Here is a 21504-nt window from a genome sequence, read left to right on the forward strand (position 1 = left end):
TCTTCACCTGAAAGGACGATGGGCTTTCAAGCATGGGTGGGAAAGAATTTTTGGTTCTTTCCTTTGAAATGAAACCATTGTAGATAAACATACCAGGTTGGCCCGGTTGCAAGAAAAATACCTTCCCTAGAGACTGTCTTAGGAGCTAACAGGAGCTTGGCGGGAAAGCCCAATATCGTGGTGTGAACTCTCTTCCCATGAGGCTGTAAACCCCACACTGATGAACTTCCCCCCGCCATTGCATCCAAGGACCTTCCTCTATAAACCTCTGACATACCTGTACTAGGACAGAGAATGATGAAACAAGGAGGGTGCGTCCGCATGATCATTTGTGGCCTCTGTCTAGTCACTTAAACATATCTGGTCATAGTTTGACAACTTTCCTAGGGTCTGCTTTTTTTTTTTTTTTAATGCCTGTGCATATCAGTAAAGGTTCGCTCCTATTGTCCTTGTCTAATCTCATTGGTGTGGTTTGTACGCGGTAGGGATTCCGTGTCAGTTGCTGCCACCTGTGTCTAATCTCGTGGCCAAAACTGCGCACACAGTAGGTGTTCAGCAGATATCAGGGAGTGTCAGCCGCTGTGGTTTGCATCTACTTTCCTTGCAGGTTCTGGCTTAGAATCGGCAACACAGCTGTCCCTCCCCGTGCAGCCCGGGCACCTGGTGGGTGGCATGTGACGCTCTGAGCACTGGATCTGGGTTTTCAGTCGTGAGACACCAGCAGGTCACTTCAGCCTGATGCAGTCCACCTCTTCAGTGGCGGGCATGCCGCTGGTTCTGAGGTCAAGGTCGGCGCTGGACTTGCTCCCCTGGGGGGAAGGACGGCAGTGGAGCAGCAGCATCTTCTTGAAGTACTTGATGGTGTTGTTCTTGACCGCCACGAAACACACGGTGTTGATCATGCTGTTGCTCATGGCGATGCACTCGACGACGTAGAAGGCAGTGAGGTAGTGCTTCTCCTTCACGAACACGGTCGGGAAGAAGTCGCGCACGAGGGTGAAGCCGTAGAAGGGCGCCCAGCACAGCACGTAGGCCGTGAGGATGCCCATGAGCACCAGCACCGTCTTCCGGCGGCAGCGCAGCCGCTTGCGGATCTGCTCCGTCTGGAAGCCAGGCACAGCCTTGAACCAGAGCTCCCGGGAGATCCTGGCATAGCACAGGGTCATGGTGACCACAGGGCCCACGAACTCCAGGCCGAAGATGAAGAGGAAGTAGGACTTATAGTAGAGCTGCTGGTCCACTGGCCAGATCTGGCCACAGAAGATCTTCTCCTGGCTTTTGACAATAAAGAGGACAGTCTCCGTGGTGAAGTAGGCTGACGGGATGGCGATGAGGATGGACACCGTCCAGACCAGAGCGATCAGGAAGGAGGCTGTCTGGTAATTCATCCGTGGCTTCAAGGGGTGCACGATGGCGAGATACCTGGCGGGGGATAGGAGGCAAAGGCCATCATGAAGTTTGCTTGGACACATGAGTGGTTTTAAACTGACCCCAAACACACAAAACCTGCCTGATGGGCATAGTGAACCCCATGTATCCATCAATAGCTTCTCCGATCTTCATCTTATTCTAGCAACATCATCTGGTTCTTGGATCCAGGAGAGAGATGTGAGAGCACAGGCTGCAGGTCAAACAGGCTGAGTAAATTCTGCCCCGGCTTCTTCCCCGATCAGCTTTGGTAGAGGTCTAGCATGAATTACTCAATCTCTCTGATACTTATTTCCTCAAATGGAACCTGGGATGACACCTGTGCAGGGCTGGTGTATGCAGGAAATATGATAGTGTTTACAAAGTGTGTAGAAGATGTTCCATAAAATAAACGACGACTATGAAGAGTCCTATTGTACAACTTTCATTTTCAGTCCTGCCATTCTGCCTAAGAACGTAATGCTCAAGGGTCTTCATTTCAATTATCTTGCAGTTTAAAGGGAAGGAGGGGTCCTGCATCTGAGAGAGAAGTGGGGGTGGTACTCGGTCAGGGCCTGAGGGCTGTCGGCCCTGCCCGCCAGGTGTCAGCCTGCATCAAGATTAAATGTCTTCCCCAACCTCACATTATGCAGGGGCCTGAATCCAGGCATCTGCACACACCTCCCCAGGGCCTCTGAAGCTCACATGAGAAGGTGCCACCTTGACTTCTTAAGGCTTCCTCTGCTCTTTCCAGTGAGCCACACTGTCTGGGAAGGAGCCTGGAGCCCTCGCTGGGAAATGAGCTCCTTTGTGTGGATTGAATATCTTCTTTCCAGACACCCAACAGCACCTATGGCGATCTCTTTACCTTTTATGGGGTGAGGAAACAAATAAACTCTGGGGCTGAATGTGTGCCCTGTACCTGAGTCTGGTGGGGCCCAGGGCAGGAAGCTGCTAGTAGAAAGTTCTATCCAACTTACCTTTGCTTTGTAATCGGGTCCTTTGGCCACCCCCCCAAGTCTCCCTTGGGGCTAGGAAGGCCTTCTGCCATGCTATTTCTTCCTGTCCCTGCCAACATTTCAGCCAAGATGTTTTTTTATCTTCTCTTGGCTCTGACCCTTGAATTCCACTAGGAGATCCCATGGCAATGAGGCTCTAGGGCTAACCAGAGCTCATCCCAGCCACTTGCTACACCTCAGATTATTAACATGTGCCATGGTTGCTGGAGATCCTCACCCATCCTTGGGATCCTACGTGACTAGACTGGGTGGAACAAGGCCCACAGAGCTGGAGAGGACAAATGAGGCTGTCCCTTCCTCAGCCAGTACAGGGACATCTGGCAATCATTGTTGGCTGAGTGAATTCATTTCCTGTTGCTGCTGTAACAGATGACCACAACTTAGTGGCTTGACATGACACAGACATCACAGGTCTAATAAAGTTTTCACCAGGCAACAATGAAGAATGAGGAATAACACCTTCCTCATTCTGTAGGGTGCTCTAAAACTAAGGTTGGTACCACACAAATCAGAAAGAACACTGCCTAGAAGTTATTCAGAAAATCTGGATTCTAGCCATGCTCCTGGGATATAGCTTCTTCGTCTGGGAAGTGGGGATGATAATAACTTTATTGACCATCTTGCAGATTTCTGACCAGGTTATGTCTACATACCACATGCTGGAATTGAGGGTGGTTTGTTTAACTTGACCATTCACCATGACTTGTTCATTAGCAAGAGGGAAGCTGCAAGGCCTTTGTTGCTGTCTGCTTGGATGGGTTTCTCAAGGCCTTCCCTGCGAGCCGGCTATTCTGGCTGCAGTACACAGAACTGACACTAGGTGGCCCTTCTGGCATTTCTACACTGTAGGACAGACTTGTCTCACTAAGCGGTACTGAAGCCCCATTCTCCAAAACCAGCATCATCAGGACAAAGCTGAGTGTTTGCCTGTCCATCTTTCTTACCACTTTGCTTGGTTTCAACTGGAATTGAACCTGATGAGGAAAGAGGGATGCTACTTACTCGGCTCTTGTATCATCAGGCCTGAAACACCACATGCTGCCTTGGCATCTCTGAGCCTTCCAGGCTGTGGGCTCCCCTGCCCCTGCCGGATGTACCTTCCTACCCAGCAGGAAAGGATCCCCATCCTGCTATCAGCTGACCAGCTGCATCTGCAATCCACATCCTAACCAGGGTTCTCCCTGCCAGTTCACAAAAGTATTCACACAAGTCCATCATGTCCTCCACGGGGACCAGGGGCCACTCCTCCCTCTTGTCTCTACAAAACCTACAGCCCCCACTTGTTTGCTCCTTTTCCAAGTGCAACTCCTAGGTGGCCTTGCATAGTGGATAGTATGACTAATTAGAGGGCATGTGACGGAGTCCCTGCTGTTAATCTCAGGTGTCCAACATCGAGTGTCACGTGTTTGGTCCTTTGGTATTAGGTGAGACAATGCCCCCTTCAAAATGAAGTGAACAGGAGGTGATCAGAGCAGCACCCTTGAGTCTCACCATCTTTTCCATGAAGCTTTCCCAGACCATATCAGTGACACAACAAGCGTGTCTTCCTTTAAGTTACTTGGATTTATCTCTCCACTGGTCTTTATGTTTAATAAGTCTAGTGCTGGTGAGGAAGAAAAGCTCCTGGCCACCAGTGACGATGTCTTCTATTGCTCTGTGTTTCCACATACATAAGCTGGGCACATGGCAGGACCCAGCAGTCTGCTGTGGGTCTCCTAGGTTGGAGCAGATGCTGTCAGTGTCCCTCTCTCATCCCTTAGCTCTTGTCATCTTAGTACACACCTGTCCACTCCCATCTGCCAACATCTACGTTTCTTTGCTGAGGGCTTTCAGAGTCCTCTTCACTACAGTATTTCCAGGGTAGCCTTCACCTGTGATTTATGAGCACTGGTATGTGAATGTCCCACCTCCCACCTCCCAGGCCTGGGAGAACTCTCAGCTGTGGTCCACCCTGGCTCCGAATGGAGACTTGTTTAATAATGCACCCTCTGTTGTCGCAATGCCTCCCCTTCTCTGCCTCATATCTCCCTCCCCTGCAGGCACCCCCTGTGCTGCCTGCACACAAATCCTTATCTCAACATCTCAGTGTCTGTTTTGGAAGTAACTCAAGCTAGGACTCAGATATAAGGCTCTGTGCTATGCACTGTGGAGACAGAAGATAGAAGTCACGGTTATCACACTGGAAATGCATGGTCTTTTGGAAAAGGTTCTGTATCTTGTTACATAGCATGGGTTTGGAAAGAGTGATTGGCATCAGATTGCAAAGGGCACGGAGTACTGGGTCCAGGATTTGGCTCTGTATTCTGTATTCTGTAGGCTCTGGGACTTTGAGAGATTTTGTAAGCAGTGGGATGTTTGAGGGAGATGATATTCTGATGGTGAATGTGGATCTCAGGGGACAGCAGGAGCTGGTGGGGGTGGGGAATGGACAGGTTAGAAGAGCATGATGATCCAGCCATTCCTTGTCGAGAGATGAAGCTGGAGAACTGCCAGGACTTGGTGCAGGGCTGAACGCCAGGGTGGGCTGATGGAGGGTGGGACAGGGGGAGACGCATGGGGTGGTGGTGGCTTTTCCTGTGTGGGTGACTGAGGGAAGCCAGAACTTCCAATGGAGCTCAGAGGCTGACTTGGGTAGAACTGGTTTGGGGTGAAAAAGGATCCACTCTTTTCTGCCACACTGTACCAGGATGATTGCTTCCCAGGAGACCCCAATGCTACAGAAAACAAAACAAAACCAGCACCTTGAAGGCAGAGGTTTCAATAGGATGAGGAGAACAGGGATGACTCTCACCTCGGTGAGCTTCAGAGTCAGTCAAGGGACTGGGTACAAATGCAGATTCCTGGGACCCAGCCCAAGGGGTTCCCCTTCAGGAGGCTGATTTTGCATCAAATGAGAGCTTGTTTCATTTCCCCTGGAGAATTTTGTGCAGTGGAATGCCACGTACACATTTCATAAATGCTGGGTTCAGGGCTGGAACACGTCAGAGAGCGTTGTAATAAAATAGTGTTTCCTGCAGGAATTGTTATAAAAAAGAAGGTGCTTCTTGTATCATGATGTGTATTTGTCCCCATAAGAGAAAAATAATAAAAGTAACAACCTGGCTGATCAAAAAGGACAACAAGCCTAAACAGCCCCAAGAACACAGGGAAAATTAAGAGTTGAAAGGAGACAAAAGGGGAAAAAGATGATTCAGCACATCAGGAAAATGAGTTTTGGTATAGCTCACGATGTGGACAGTGACGACGAGGGTGTGACACCGACTGTCCCCTCCAAACACAGCCCCTGGCCCACCCCTGTCACATAAACAGAATGTGTGCCCTATTTGTCATTAGCTACTGCTGTAAATTTGGAACATTTCACACAAATGTATGCACGCCCCTATATGCAACAAAGCAATTTATCTTATTTTAAAACCAGCGCTGTAACAAAGTCACTGGAAAAGACAGCACACAGTGTCTGAGTCCTGTTTTGTGACATTAAAGAACAGGCAAGTCAGAACTCAGGATCGAAATCAGGTCCATGGTTTGCCTAGGATGAGAATGTAAGGGGCCTAAGGATATTTTCTAGGTGATGGGAAAGTTTTATGCTTCAACCTGGGTGGTGGTTACAGGAAAAACTTTGTATATATGAAATGACTGGAAGCTGCCCTGGTTAACTGTCACGTAGCTTTTAAGTAGTAGCTGTTCTGAACTTTCTGCTTTTGCCTTTGTGCTTGACGCCATGTGCTGTTGTGTGGTGGTGGCTGTATCTGAAGCAGACTTGGCATCTAGGGGCACGGCCCAGAGCTGGGGCATCAGGAGCCTCACTCTCACTCATACTTCCAGGAACAGAACACAACTGGAGAAGCAAGGTCTCCACTTGCCCCTTGGCAAATCAGGGCCAGCCTGCCAGAGCCTAAGTGAGGAAAGCAGCAGCCTGTCCTAGCCTCGGTCCCTGCCCCCTGCCCAATGTCCTCACCTGTCAATAGCGATGGCCAGCAGGGCATTTGTGGAGACGTAGAGGGAGACGGTACGCAGGTAGTTGACGGAGGCACAGAGCACGTGGCCATGCTCCCAGGAGAGCTGGCGCACCACGTAGTAGTCCATCTCGAAAGGGCAGCAGATGATAGCCACCAGGAAGTCGGAGATAGCCAGGTTAGCAATGAGCAGGTTGGTGAGGTTGCGCAGCTTCTTATAGCGGGCGAGGGCAGCGATAAAGACAAAGTTGCCAATGCCACAGACCAGCATGATGCCCGCCAGGGCCACGCCGATGACGATCTTGGCTGCAAAGAAGGTCCGGGTCTTGGTCATATCCTCTTCCTCATCCAGAGGGAGGTCATAATCGCCATAGCTGAAGTTGAAGTGGACAGAGGAAGCATGGTCTTGCGGAGGATTAAAGTTGGGTGCAAAACTAGTGTTTCCATTCTGGGTTGCCATGGTGATGCCTGCAGGTGGAGCACTGTGAAAGAGTTGCACAAGGTCCGAGTGTGCCGAGCTGGGGCTGTAGACCTTGGTCTCACAGCGACAGTGAGCCTAGCACCCTGCCCACATCCCTGGGGAGCACTGACACGCCATCCTGGGTCCTGGAAGGAGACATAAGCAGTTGGCCACATGCACCACATCTGGTAGCATTCCTCCAGAGATCCCGGGGACCCACTGCCCACCCTCACAGCCATCCAGGGTGCTGGGGAGAAGGGATGTGAGCTCTTCCCTGTAGGCCAAGCTGTCAGGAAGGCCAGGGGACAGAATGGACTGGACACCCCAGCAACACCCACGAAGAATGTGCAACTGTTGTCCTTTTCCCCAGGAGTCCCAGGCAGCCCCCAACCCTCACCACTTCATCAGCCCCCACAGGGCTTGCTGGAAGTTTCCCAAGACTGCTTCTGGCAACTGGCCCCGGCGTCTCCAGCCGTCCCGCTCTTGGGCCAGCTGCTGGCCAAGGGCACTGAAGCAGGAGGGCCGGGGTTCTCCAGGGTCCTTCCTTCAAGCAGGCCATTGCTCCCCTTTGTCCTGACCAAACCACGGACTTGGAAATCACAAAACCCATTTTTGCATGGAGAGGCTGAATCATCCTGGACCAGTGATTTATGTTCTCAGAGCCCCAGTCTTCCCGTAAAGCAAATTCCCACTGCCCTGGCACATAGCAGAGGCCGCTGGGAATCTGCTGGATGCATGCATGTGGCCCTGACCAGGACTCTGCAGATGGAGGTGGGGTGTGGGTGGGAAGCAATTCTCTGCTGTCCCCTTGCTCTTTGGGAACCAGCTACAGAAGCCCTTTATCTGTGCCCTCTCCTTGCCCCCCACTACTTGGATCTGTTCCCTCCCCTCTTCACCAGGTTCCAGACCCCCACCCAGAGTCAACCATGCATGGGAGGCACCATCTCTTCCCCCACTCCAAGGTCTGTGACTCCCATAAGTGGTGGCAGCCGAGGCCTGGCTTAACTAAAAACAGCCCCCAAGGGTGGGGAAGGGGACCCAGGAGGCTCTGAGTGTGGAACTCTCCTTCCCCACCTAAGCCCCCAGATTCTCAGCGCTTCAAGGCACCCACTGGAGAGGAAGCAAGCAAAAAAGAAAGATCTCTGAAGGACTGCACCCTCAGGAGACAGGGTGCCCCAGGATGCAAGGCGACACCAGCAGGTGGAAGGAAGGACCTGCACCCAACACCTGCGGGACGGGGCCCCCAGGAAGCCACATCCCTTCGCACACCAGGAGACCACTCAGGTGTCCGGCCGGCGGGTTGCAAGGTGGCAAGCAACAGAGCGCAAGGGACAGGAGTCACAGGGGGCTGGCGACACCCCACGCTGTGGCGCACGCTCCAGCTGTGTGCCCTAGGTGGAAATCTCTGAGGGGGTAAAGTTCGCATCTGCACCCATAGATGTCCTTCCGCGAGATCTCAATCCCCAGAGACGCCACTCAGCTGGAGACAGAGAAGTGGGACTTGTGTCCCCATCGGCTGCCACATTCCGCGGCTCTCCAGTCCCGAGGCCCAGGAGGACAAGGCATGCACCCAGGAGGGCCAGCTCCCGGCCCCACGTCCGCGGGATGTCCTCCCGGCCATGCCCGAGCCGCTCCAGCCGCCTCTCTGTCCTTCCTCAGTGTCACCCTCCCCACCCGAGCGCGCGTGCTCGGCCAAGGGTAAGACCCAAGTCGGAAGTGCCGACTGGAGAAGCAGGAGCCCGCGGGGCCTCTGCACCGCAAGACAACGCTGGGAGGACGCCGCCAGCTCTCCTCTGCTCCCCTCTCGGTCAGGTGCAGGGCCATGCTCCTCCCTGTGGTCTGGGGCTTCCTCCTCGCGCGCGCGCGCCCGTCCGCGCCAGCCTACAGCCCCCTGCTCGCTGCTGGAGGGTAAAGGGGGCACCTCCGGAGCCAACTCACCCTCCAGGCTCATCCCGAGAGTGAAGGCAAAGCAGTCCGAATACCCGCGAGACCGAAGTGGGCGTTGGAGCCTTTTGCCTAGGGGATGCCTTCTCCTTCCCCTACCTACGTCGAGCCCGGACTGCGCCCACCTGAGCACTTACCTTCCACGGCCACTCTCCGCCATGCGCTTGGCTGCCAGGGGCCCGAGCGCGGATCGCGGGCTGGGTGCGCGCGGGTCGGGACGCTAGGTTTCTGCACTTGCCGGGCACTGAGTGTGTGCGTGTCGGGGGTAGGGAGGATGGGCGTGCGTCTCCCTTTTCTTCCTCGCCTCAGCGCGCTTCCCCGCCGCGTGGCGGTCTCCCTCTTCCCGCTGGAGTTGGCGCTCCGCCCCCGCAGCTCTGCCCACCGTCTCGCACCGGCCCTCGCGCTCCGCCCCGCGCTCGACTCCGCCCGGGGGTCCCCCGCCTGCATCCGCGCCAAGGCGCAGGGTCCCGCACCCCGCCGCGCCCCGCTGGTTGGTGCGCCTGGAACCGTAGCTCCCGCTGCTGTGGTGCAGGTCCCCAGGCGACAGAGTTGACCACGATCCGGGGTTTCTATGCCCTCACGCAGGGGTGTGGATGAAACCGCAGTAGCTGGGCGTCCATGGTGCGATTCCAAAGACTGAGCACCTTCCTCTGCGCGCGGCAGTGGTGCCCTATCCGGGTCACCTTGGTGGGAGCGAAGCACTTGTATTCTGCAGGTGCACAGCCAGCCTCCAAGGTGACTCCTTCAGCAGGAGCTGGGGGTGCAGTCTCGGGGATGGTGTAGTAGGAGGAAGACCCTTGGGAGGAAACCAGGGCTGGGGGCAGTTGGCCCTACACAAAGCTCCCAGATTCCTACGCAAATTCTGCGATGACCAACACTGGCAGCTCCCTTGGCTCCCTTGGCTCTCCCTTGGCAGCTCCCTTGGCTCTCCCAGTTGCACTGGGGCCTCAGCTGGAACCCTTTGCTTTGCTTCCCAAAGGCTCCTATGGCCTCCTGGGGTCCAGTGACCTACAAGCACTGGTAGCTGGGAAGCTCTGGGTGGGCAGAGCTGGAACTCCCAGCTGGGACAGGACACAGAAGACCTAAAGGGTTTCCAGTGTGAAAACCCGTTCATTACTGACAGGTCAGAATGTGGACTCCACGTGGTCAGGTCTTCTCATTTTTCAAGGGAATCTGGAATTTGAGCATTTTGTAAATACTCTATTGGGTTAATGCAAACAAATAAAGAAAACAAAAAACCAAAAAGCTTCTGCAGGCCAGTAAGGACACATCCCAGATGGAATGCAGTCCACTGGGCTGGCAATTTAAAATTTGTGGGTAGATGACAGTGATAACCCTTTGGGTTGTGAGACTCTGTGGTTCTGCCTTTCCTACCTGCTGTGTTTGTATATGGCTTGAGTTTCCCTAGGAGGTCCTTGTGCTGCAGGCTTGGTCCCCAGAGTGGCACTAAGAGGAGGTGGTGGAACCTGTAAGTGGGGAATCCTTGAGTTACTGACTCAGAAGTGGAGTAGTACCTGATGTGGGGATGCAGGTGTGCCAAGCAGTGGCTCAAGCTGCTGCACTGAGCACCTGCCCCTAAACCTCTGTTCTTCATAAATCACTTTGTCTCTAGTATTTGCTATAGCAACAGACAATGGACTGACTGGTAGGACATGAAGACGTAAGCCCGCCAGTGTCCATGTTGGAATGCCCCAAAGGGGCCATGCTCCTTTTTCTGGTTTCGCTCCACCTCCCTGCCCACTTTTTATATTTAATGGCAAAAGCCCTCCTCAGTTTTCATTGTTTTCCAAGGGGTGTGTCCATTCCCATAAAGTAACCCAGCCTTGTAACCGGTGAAGCTGCAGTTCACTGCACGTCTCCTGCTGTTGAAGAGCGAATACTCCACTCTGCAGCTCTGGGTATTGAATTGTCAGCTTTCTGGAGACAGCACCTTCCTAAGCTGGTTAGCATCATGGCCTCTCTGGGGCCCATGTGGTGGACTGGAGTTTCCCAGGTGAGGGGCCGGCTCCGTCGGCTGTCTCCGGCAGCCATTGTTGCTGCTTTCCTAAAGTAGAAGGCTCTCCACTTCTCCCTCTGCAGGCAGCACTTTCCCACCCTATGGGGGACCTTTTGGCAAGTGGATGGGTGTGGACAGAATACAAAGAACTCAGTGGTGGAGTTGATCCTCTCTTAGTCTGTACCCCTGCATCTTCATTGTGTCTGAAGGTCACCCAGATAGGTCACCCCAGTTAGGATTGTTCCTGCTAAGCAATTTTACCCATGCTTTAAAAACTGTCAGTGATGAGAATGCACATCGGCTGGCACCACAGCTTACTAGGCTAATCCTCCGCCTGCGGCGCCAGCATTCTGGGTTCTAGTCCCGGTTGGGGAGCCAGTTCTGTCCCAGTTGCTCCTCTTCCAGTCCAGCTCTCTGCTGTGGCCTGGGAAGGCAGTGGAGGATGGCCCAAGTGCTTGGGCCCTGCACCCGCATGGGAGACCAGGAGGAAGCACCTGGCTCCTGACTTCCGATCGGCGCAGCGCACCGGCCATAGCAGCCATTTGGGGGGTGAACCAATGGAAAGAAGACCTCTCTCTCTGTCTCTCTCTCTCACTAACTTTGCCTGTCAAAAAAAAAAAAAAAAAGAAAAAAAGAAAAAAAAAGAAAAAGAAAGAAAGAAAAAGGAAAAAGACCATGCACATCAACACACCCAGGCTCTCCAAGACGGTGACTGCAATGAGAGCTTCTTCAAATCCAGGTACTTAGGACATAATGACCAAAAGCCTGGGAGTGAGGCCAGGTGCTACACGATCATCTCTAGGTGGTGGCATTGTGGAGGGGTTTTTAATGTGGTTACTTTTATTTTATTTTTAAAGATTTATTTACTTATTTATTAGAAAGATTTACACACAGAGAGAAGGAGAGGCAGAAAGAGAGGTCTTTCATCTGCTGGTTCACTCCCCAGTTGGCTGCAATGGCCAGAGCTTCGCCAATCCAAAGCCAGGAGCCAGGAGCTTCCTCCAGGTCTTCCCACGTGGGTGCAGGAGCCCAAGGACTTGGCCATCTTCTACTGCTTTCCCAGGCTATAGCAGAGAGCTGGATTGGAAGTGGAGCAGCTGGAACTCGAACCAGCACCTATATGGGATGCCAGCACGGCAGGCAGGGGCTTTACCCACTACACCACAGCACAAGCCCCTGTGGTTACTTTTTTTTTTTTTGACAGGCAGAGTGGATAGTGAGAGAGACAGAGAGAAAGCTCTTCCTTTGCCGTTGGTTCACCCTCCAATGGCCGCTGTGGCCGGCGCACTGTGGCTGGCGCACCGCGCTGATCCGATGGCAGGAGCCAGGTGCTTCTCCTGCTCTCCCATGGGGTACAGGGCCCAAGGACTTGGGCCATCCTCCACTGCACTCCCTGGCCACAGCAGAGAGCTGGCCTGGAAGAGGGGCAACCGGGACAGAATCCGGCACCCTGACCGGGACTAGAACCCAGTGTGCCGGCGCCGCAAGGCGGAGGATTAGCCTATTGAGCTGCGGCGCCGGCCATCCTGTGGTTACTTTTAAATTGAGGCACAGATGGCATAGATTACTTGTGTCATATAATATGCACATATAAAACAAAACCAAAATTACACAGATATTTGATACCACTTACATAGCAATATCACTATTGGAGTTATTCTATGCTTTTGGTTGTGTTATTTGGGGAATGAATTTAGTCAGTTAGGTAATTTGGCACAATTTTTTAAATGGCCAAACAATTGGCTAAGAACCACCTGATTCAGGACTGGCCTTATATGGGTAGCAGGAGTCCAGGGAGTTGGACCATCTTCCACTGCCTTCCCAGGTGCCTTAGCAGGGAGCTGGATAACTGGCTGAGTCTCTGCCTACAATGCCAATGTCCCATATCACATTACTGATTCAAATCCCCACAGCTCTCTTTCCAATTCAGCTCCCTGCTAAGGCACCTGGGAAGGCAGTGGAAGATGGTCCAACTCCCTGGACCCCTGCTACCCATGTAGCAGACTAGGATGGAGTTCCTGGCTCCTGGCTTCAGTCTGGCCCTGCCCTGGCTTTTGTGGACATTTGGGGGAGCGAACCAGTGCATGGGAGATCTCTGTCCCTCTGCCTTTCAAATAAGAAGAAAAGCCATGTGGTCAAATGGCTAACCATTTCCTGAGGGGAAAGCTGAAGCTGGGAGTGAGGCCGCCTGGTGTCCAGGCTGTACCTGCGGAGGAGTGCCAGGGGAAGTCACGCTGACTGGCACAGAACTCAGGACACTCGCCACAGAGGCACCTGGGGAACAGCTTCCTCCAAGGCCCTTGCCTCAGCCGAGCATTTTTGATCGCAGCTACCAGGGACGCACTTGAACCAGCCCGGGTCACAGAGAGGAATCTGGCTGCATGACAGCCAGGTATGACTCAGAGGTCCCAGCTCAGGAGTTGTGGGAGCCAGCATCACAGCCACAGGGCCACCCCAGCGTCTGGGGCCTCTGCTTGACTTCCCATGTCCCCTTCTCTCTGTGTGTCTGCTCCAATCTTGTCTTTCCCTGCCCCAGACCCAGCTACTGGACTTCCCAGTCCTAAATCTCAGGAATCTCACATGCCTAGGAGAGAGAGAGAAGTTAACCGATCCAGCTTGGACCAGTATCTACCCAGGTGGCCGTTAGCACACAGGTGCATTTGTGCTACTTGAGAGATGCTACCCTGAGCCAGGGCACACAAGTCAGGCTTCTCTGCCCCCTCCTCTTCTTGTGTAGTGCACAACCCAGACAACAGTACGTGGTAGCCCTTGCCCATCCCTGATCCAATCAGCTGTGGCTGAGATAGGGGCCAGGAGAATCACCCCTCAATGGGGCAGAGAATAACACTACTTCCCTCCATCTTTAGGAACTGAAACAGCTCTAGAACTTTCCACGCACCTTTCTCAGGCAGACCATACTGCATTGGGCCTGGAGGTACTCTCATTAAGAAAATGCAGCCCTTGTGTTTAACTTTGGAGAACCTGATGGGGAGAAGCTGATCAGTATGTTACTATGCGTAGCTAAGAAAAACAATAGAACTCCTGAGGTTCAACTTGCAGCACCAAAAAAACTGAGTGAAATACGAGGTGATGTTTGCCTTGCCACGGAAAAACAAATAGCTCACCAAAGGAAGCAATAGAAGTTCTTTGGGAGTTTGCATTTTGGAACCATCCTCGTGGTACAGGGTTTTGTCTGCTGAAAAGGGGAGCTGGGGCGGCTGCGAGGCAGGGGCTGGATGGCTTCTCCAGGCCTCTCTGCGCCAGGAAACCCTGCTCAGAGAACGCAGTCAGCATTTTCCTCTTTGAACTCTGTTCGAACCCAGTCCCTAGAAACTGGATCGCGGTTTTCTGAAATCTGTTTGTAATTGTCAACCTTGTTCCCGTGTGAGACATAAAAAACCCATCTGCATCTCCGGAAAGCCTCAGCTTTCTCTCTCGCCTCCCTTGTTTCTCAACGCCCCCTCCTCTCTCCCGTGCCTGGGGAGACTCCAGGCTGTGTCCAGGGGCTGTGTCCTGGAGCCTGGCTCTCGCCTCTCCCTGCAGAGCAGGCTCACCCCGGGTCGTCCCGCGCTTCTCTTCTCTGCCCTCCTGGTGACGTGGGATTTCCACATTTCCCTCGTCTGCGAATGTCCCTGAGGGTCCATCCCTCAACTCCTCACTGTTGCACTGGATGCGATGATGCGGCCAGGCACACTCTTCAAGTGTCAGTCCGTTGGCCTTTGTGAAATGACAGGGCACTTTCTCCTCTCCCAGTTGGAGGTCGATGTGCAATGGACCATGGAATATCCTTTAGGTATTGAGGCTATCCCTAGGTTTCTAGTTTCAGATTTTATTGCCAATTTTCTGCTACAAAAATAATTCCAGTCTGATTCAGTTCAAGGCTCAACTTTGGGCTGGATGGGACAATCACAGCAGGGGGTGCTCGCGGTCAGATCTGCAACTTGGGCGTAACTGTTCTCTGAATTTCTTCGAACCTCTTCCAATCCCAGTGTGTTATTTTCTTTTTCGGGGACTATTGGGCTATACATCATGTCTTAAAGCTGTAGGTGTAACTTAGGCAACTACCCGTTCAATGGTGCCTTGGAAAGTTTTAAAAGTCTAGAGAGAAAACGAGTTTGAACCATGTTAGAAACCCTTGGTTTAAAGACCTGTGGAGGATTTGTGGGAGCCAGGTTGTAAAATGCAGACAGGATCGCTGAGCAACAAAAGACCCTTATGGGAAAGTCACAACGTAATGCAATGACTTTTCGTGCACATGGCTTAGGAGTACTTTGGTTGAGCTATAAAACTGCTGGGATGTAGGGGCCAGAACTGCAAGCCAAGAACAACCTTTACAAAGGTTTAGAAGTGTTTCCTGCCAGGTAGAAAGAGACAGAGGAGTAGGGAGTCAGAGTGAAATGGGCTGTTGAAAAAAAAAAAACTGATTAAATTATTTAATCCTCTAATTAAACAGCTGAGAAACCTCCAGGGTGTTTTTACTAAGTGTCCAGAGGGTGGCAGATACCCTGGGAGAGAAAAATCTAATTAGGCGCTATCAGAGAATTGTGAAGTTTGGTCATCGGAGCACTGGTGTTGTCCTCACCAGGGTGTGGCGCTGCTGGGAGTGGAAACCAGAGATGAAGGAACTTGTCCCCTGGCACCTTTGGGAAGGGTGTGGAGAACACCTGTTAGTGAGGAGCTCATGTAGGGTCTGCCTGCTCAGAACAGCTCGCATCTGCTGATCACCTATAAACAGGCACACTCCGTGGCTCTGGTTCTCAAGTGTGGCTGCACATTGGACTCGCCCAAGGAGCAGTAAAAAATAAAAAATAAAAAGCTGATACCTGGGGCCCAATCACATGACTCTGATTTAAGTGGTGTGGTGAGTGGCTTGGATACCAGGGGCTTTTTTGTGTGTTTTATTATTTATTTGAAAGGCAGAGAGGGGGGTGGTAGAGAGAAAGAAAGGTCATCCATCTCTTGGTTCACTCACCAAATACCTGTGATAGCCACCCCTGGGCCAGGCCAAAGGCAGGAGCCTACACCCTTATCCTGATCTCCTCCATGGGTGGCAGGAACCTGAGTGCTTGAACCATTACCCGTTGCCGATCAGGAGGTTTTAGCAGGAAGCTACATTGGAAGTGGAGGAGTGGGGACTTCAACTGGCACTCTAACAGGGCATGTGGATGTCCCAAATGGCAGCTTAACCAGCTGTGCCACAACACCCACTCCAGAATCAGGACATCTAAAAGCTTCCCCAGGTGATTCCAATATGCAGTCAAGTCTGAGTATTTTCATGTGACATATTCAGATTACTTTATTATTTTTATTTTTTAAAAAATTTTAAAAAATTATTTGTAAGAGAGTTACAGAGAAGGAGAAACAGTGAGAGAGATCTTTCATCCGTTGGTTTACTCCCCAAATGGCCATGATGACCAGGAGAGGGCCAGGCCAAAGCCAGGAGCCAGGATCTTCATCCAGGTCTTCCATATGGGTGGTAGGGGCCCAGGGACTTGGGCCATCTTCCATTGCTTTCCCAGGCACATTAGGAGGGAGCTGGGTTGGAAGTGGAGCAGCCCATACAGGGACGGGTGCCTATGTGGGATGCCAGCATCGAAGGTGACCCTTTCTTTAAACTTTTTAACAAGTTTACTCATTGAGGTTGGATTACTTGGACTTTGTGGAGACCTGGTGTTTGTACTTAACAGTGTGTTTATGTTGACAATGCAGCCAAAGAACACTTAGAATGCTTCAATATATTCTTCAGTTGCACGTGTCTAAAATAAATATGTATACAGAAATCCACAAGGTACTGATTTTGCTTTCAATTGAACTTAGCTTGTGAAATGACTTAAAGCTATAATTTATGAAAAGGAATCTGACATTTTAAAAAACAAGAAACAGTTTATGTCTTGAACCAAATTGTTTTTAGGGCTTTTGGCTTTTGTTGCATAACAAATTGTCCCAAAACGTAGTGATTTATTTATTTTTTTTTAAATTTATTTATTATTTTTTTGAAAGACAGAGTTAGAGAGAGAGGTAGAGACAGAGAGAGATGGTTCATGCCCCAGATGGCCGCAACGGCTGGAGCTACACTGATCCGAAGCCAGGAGCCAGGAGCTTCTTCTGCGTCTCCTATGCGGGTGCAGGGGCCCAAGGCCATTTTCTACTGCTTTCCCAGGCTGTAGCAGAGAGACAGATCGGAAGATTAGCAGCCGGGACTAGAACCAGCGCCCATATGGGATGTCAGCACTTCAGGCCAGGGCTTTAACCCACTGCGCCATAGCGCCGGCCCCAAACTTAATGATTTAAAATAAGCACTCTTCATTGTTTCTCATGACTCTATGGGTCGGTTGAACAGTTCTCCTGCTCTGGGTCAGGCTTGGTTTATCTTGGCCAGGCTTGTTCATGTGTTGGTTGTCAGCATGTGGGTTAGATGTGGGCTAGTTGGTCTAGGTTGGCTTTACTCATATATTTGCTGCTTTTCCACCCCTTAGACTGGGATCACAGGGCCATATGGTCTCATCCTCTGTCAAGCTAGGCTGGGCTCACTCACACTGTAGTCTTAGGGTTTCCAGAGCAGGCAGAGGGCAAGCCCCAATGTACAACCACCTCTTCTGCTTGTGTTGTTTGCTACTGTTCTATTGACTAAAGAAAGTCCCATGGCCAAGTTCAGAGCTCATGTCAAAGGGCACTCCCAAAGGACAGAGTTTACAGGGGCCTTTGGATGAATCAGCTTCATTACTACAAGCAGTCCACTGGGGTTTCTGCTGCCTCGATGCCAGTTCCTCCAACCTTCTGGGTTATTCTTCACTGCGATGTGAAAAATAGAATGACCTAAACCCTTATCCCGTGAACTCTGAGCATCTCTGAGCATCCCATTGTTTCTCTTCCCAGTATCTCTAAGGACACATGCAGTGTGTGTGTGTGTGTGTGTGTGTGTGAGAGAGAGAGAGAGAGACAGACAGACAAACAGACAGAGAGAGAGAGGAAGTGGTGCAAGGGACCACTCATTTTCCTCCCCAACAGTCATGCATCAATTTTCTGCTTTCACAGAATCATCAGTGGATCATGGTCTTTTTTTCTCCTTGAAGATTTTATTTATTTATTTGAAAGGTAGAGTTATAGACACAGAGAGGGACAGACAGAGAATAAGGTCTTCCCTCTGCTGGTTGACTACCCAAATGGCCACAATGGCCAGAGCTGGGCCATTCCAAAGCCAGAAACCAGGAACCAGGAGCCAAGGAGCTTCTTCCAGGTCTCCCACATGGGTGCAGGAGCCCAAGCACTTGGGCCATCTTCCACTGCTTTCCCAGACCATTAGCAGAGACATGAAGCGGCACCCCCATGGGATGTCGGCACTGCAGGCAGAGGCTTAGCCCACTTCGCACAGTGCCGGCCCCTGGCTCGTCTTTTATTTATTTATTTATTTATTTATTTATTTTATTTGACAGATAGAGTTAGACAGTGAGAGAGAGAGAGACAGAGAGAAAGGTCTTCCTTCGGTTGGTTCACCCCCCCAAATGGCTGCTGTGGCCAGAGCTACGCCGATCTGAAGCCAGGAGCCAGGTGCTTCTTCCCGGTCTTCCACGCGGGTTCATTTGCTCATGTACTTCCTGGGCCACAGCAGAGGGCTGGACTGGAAGAGGAGCAACCGAGAGTAGAACCTGGTGCTCATATGGGATGCTGGCGCCACAGGCAGAGGATTAACCTAGTGAGCCATGGCGCCAGCCCCCCGTCTTGTCTTTTATTCCATCTCCAACAATTGCTCTTCTTCTTCCAGACTTCAGTCTTGAAAGATCAGCCCCAGATTATTTGTTCTTTTCTTTTTTTTAAAGAATTATTTTATTTATTTGAAAGTCAGAGTTACACAGAGAGAGAAGGAGAGGCCGAGAGAGAGGTCCTCCATTCCGCTGGTTCACTCCCCAAATGACCACAACGGCCAGAGCTGAGCAGATCCAAAGTCAGGAGCCAGAAGCCTCCTCCAGGTCTCCCACATGGGTGCAGGGGCTCAAGGACTCGGGCCATCTTCCACTGCCCTCCCAGGCGACAGCAGAGAGCTGGATCGGAAGAAGAACAGCTGGGACGCTAACCGGCGCTCACATGGGATGCCAGCGCTGCAGGCTGGGGCTTTAACCCACTACACCACAGCGCTGGCCCCCCAGATTATTTGTTCTTTACAAAGGATGAAAGGAGGTTTGACTGGGGAGTTGTATGGAGGCCACCACTTCAGCCCAGGAGTCAAACTTAACATTTTCAGCCATGAAACAAAGTGATATCATGTGACTTCTGGCGTGTTGCACTGAGAAATGCACAGTCTCATTTCTGTGGTGTTCCTGCCAAAAATGTATGAGGCGAATCTTTTATTTATTTTTTTTTTTTTTGACAGGCAGAGTGGACAGTGAGAGAGAGAGACAGAGAGAAAGGTCTTCCTTTGCCATTGGTTCACCCTCCAATGGCTGCCGCAGCCGGTGCGCCACAAGGTGGAGGATTAGCCTAGTGAGCCGCGGCGCCGGCCTAGGCGAATCTTGTTATGGTGAAAAATTCACCCAAATATACTTGAGGTACATTGTGCAAAATGGCTGGGTTGAACCCTCCACCATGCCAGTATCATGAAAGACAAAAAGTGCAGGAGAACTATTCTAGAATGGAGAAAGATTAAAGAAGTTTGAAAATCAAATGCAATATGTGATCCTGGAATGGATTTTGTTTGAAAAATAAGCTATAGGGAACTATCAGGGAAAATTTCAATATGGACTGCATATCAGATCTTATTGCACTAATATTATTTTCTGCTAATGATATTATAGTTGTGTCAGAGAATTCTCCCAAAAGATGTATACATTCATGCATATATACTAGACTTAAATTTTGGGGGTTTGCCTGTCAACAATGCTTGCAACTTACATGCAGTGAGTTTCAGTGAAAAACAAGTGGGGGGGCCAAGCATTTAGTGCAGAGGCTTTTCTTAAAGCAGAAAGTGTGCTCAAGAGGGAAAGCTGCCATTTTCCACTCTTCTCTGTGCAAACAGCACTGTAACACTCTAAGGGAGATCATTTGGCAACTGGACTGATTTAGATACAATACTGGCACATTGGAGGTTCTGGGTCCAAGGCCCAGCTCCACTCCTGATTCCAGCTTCCTGCTCATGTACACCCTGGGAAGCAGAAGGCTGGGTCACTGCCACCCAGGTGGGAGACCTGGATTGGGTTCCAGGCTCCTGGCTTTGACCTGGCCCAGCCCTCGCTGTTGTGGCATTCAGGGGTTGAACCAGAGGATAGGATATTTTGTTCTCCTACTGTCTCTCAAATAAAAATAAATAAGCAAATTAATTAATTTTTTAAATTTTTTAAATTTTTTATTTTTTGACAGGCAGAGTGGATAGTGAGAGAGAGAGAGAGACAGAGAGAAAGGTCTTCCTTTTGCCATTGGTTCACCCTCCAATGGCCACCATGGCTGGCGTGCTGTGGCCGGCGCACCGCGCTGATCCGAAGGCAGGAGCCAGGTGCTTCTCCTGGTCTCCCGTGGGGTGCAGGGTCCAAGCACTTGGGCCATCCTCCACTGCACTCCTGGGCCATAGCAGAGAGCTGGCCTGGAAGAGGGGCAACCAGGACAGAATCTGGCGCCCCGACCAGGACTAGAACCCGGTGTGCCGGCACCGCTAGGTGGAGGATTGGCCTATTGAGCTGCGGCGCCGGCCCAATTAATTATTTTTTTTTTAAAGACAGAGTGACAAAATGTTAACAACTGGTGAGTCTGGAAATGGGAGTTCATCTTACTGTTCTTTTAGATTCTAATGATTTGAAATTTCAAGTTAAAAACTTTTTTGATATTTGCACTAAAACTAGAATGGCAAACTATTACTGTTTATCATTATACCTAGTATATGTTATACACAAGTGAGATTTATTCCCGGGTTACAAGGCTGGCTTAACATACGAGAATCCATCCATATATTATACCACATTGACAGAACAAAGGGGAAAAAACCCCACTTGATCAACTCAATTAATTCAGGTTAAACATTTGAAAAACTTCAACATTGCCTCATGATGAAAGCACTCGACAAGGTAGAAATAAAAGGCATATGTGAAAAAAAGAATCATAGCAAGCATCATGCCCGGTGAGAGACTGGAAGCCATTGCTCTAAGATCAGGATCCAGGCAAGGATGCTGCCTTCGCTCTTCTCTTCCGCAGAGTCCTGGAAGTTCTAGTCAGGGCAGTTCAGCAAGAAAAAGATATACAAGGCACCAAATCAGAAAGGAAGAGCTAAAACTATCTCTGTTCACAGATGACACACTCTTATACGTAGAAAACCCTGAAGTTTCCACATACACAAGAAACTTTCAGAATAGATAAATTTAGCAAACTAGTGGGATACAAAGCCACACAAAAGTCAGCTGCAAGTCTACATACTAATAATCAATAATATGAAAAAGGAATTAAGAAAACAATTCCATCTACAGTAGCATTAAAAAGAATAAATACTTTGGGATTAACTCAACCAACAAGGAGAAAGATTTGGATACTGAAAAGTACAAAAACAATTCTGAAATAAATTAAATATATAAATAAATGGAAAGATGCCCCATATTCATAGACTGGAAGACAACATTGTTCAGCTGTCAATACTATGCAAAGTAATCTACAGATTTAATGCAACATTTGCTAAAATCCTAGTTGTTTTTTATTTTTTTCAGAAATAGAAAAATCCATTCTAAAGCTTATATGGAGTCTCAAGGG

The 21504-nt window shown here is 50.6% G+C and overlaps 1 protein-coding gene across 1 annotated transcript; it reads right to left on the bottom strand.

Moving 5' to 3' along the window:
- Positions 1-394: 394 nt before the first annotated feature.
- On the bottom strand, positions 395-9148 carry PROKR2 (prokineticin receptor 2). Its single transcript, XM_002710839.5, has 3 exons — positions 8924-9148; positions 6385-6988; positions 395-1422 (listed from the first exon to the last, which is right to left on the bottom strand). Exons 2-3 carry the CDS (start codon positions 6840-6842, stop codon positions 726-728), a joined length of 1155 nt encoding a protein of 384 aa, XP_002710885.1. The 5' UTR covers positions 6843-6988; positions 8924-9148; the 3' UTR covers positions 395-725.
- Between the last annotated feature and the right edge of the window lie 12356 nt (positions 9149-21504).

The sequence above is a fragment of the Oryctolagus cuniculus genome, chromosome 11 (assembly GCF_964237555.1).
Source record: "Oryctolagus cuniculus chromosome 11, mOryCun1.1, whole genome shotgun sequence".
NCBI lineage: Eukaryota > Metazoa > Chordata > Mammalia > Lagomorpha > Leporidae > Oryctolagus > Oryctolagus cuniculus.

What these genes read in the sequence shown, in the direction of transcription:
- PROKR2 (XM_002710839.5), bottom strand. Translation starts at nt 6,842, where the DNA reads ATGGCAACCCAGAATGGAAACACTAGTTTTGCACCCAACTTTAATCCT. An exon ending in CTGGCCATCGCTATTGACAG is followed by an intron (nt 1,423 to 6,384) that starts GTGAGGACATTG and finishes ATCCCCCGCCAG; the next exon opens with GTATCTCGCCATCGTGCACC.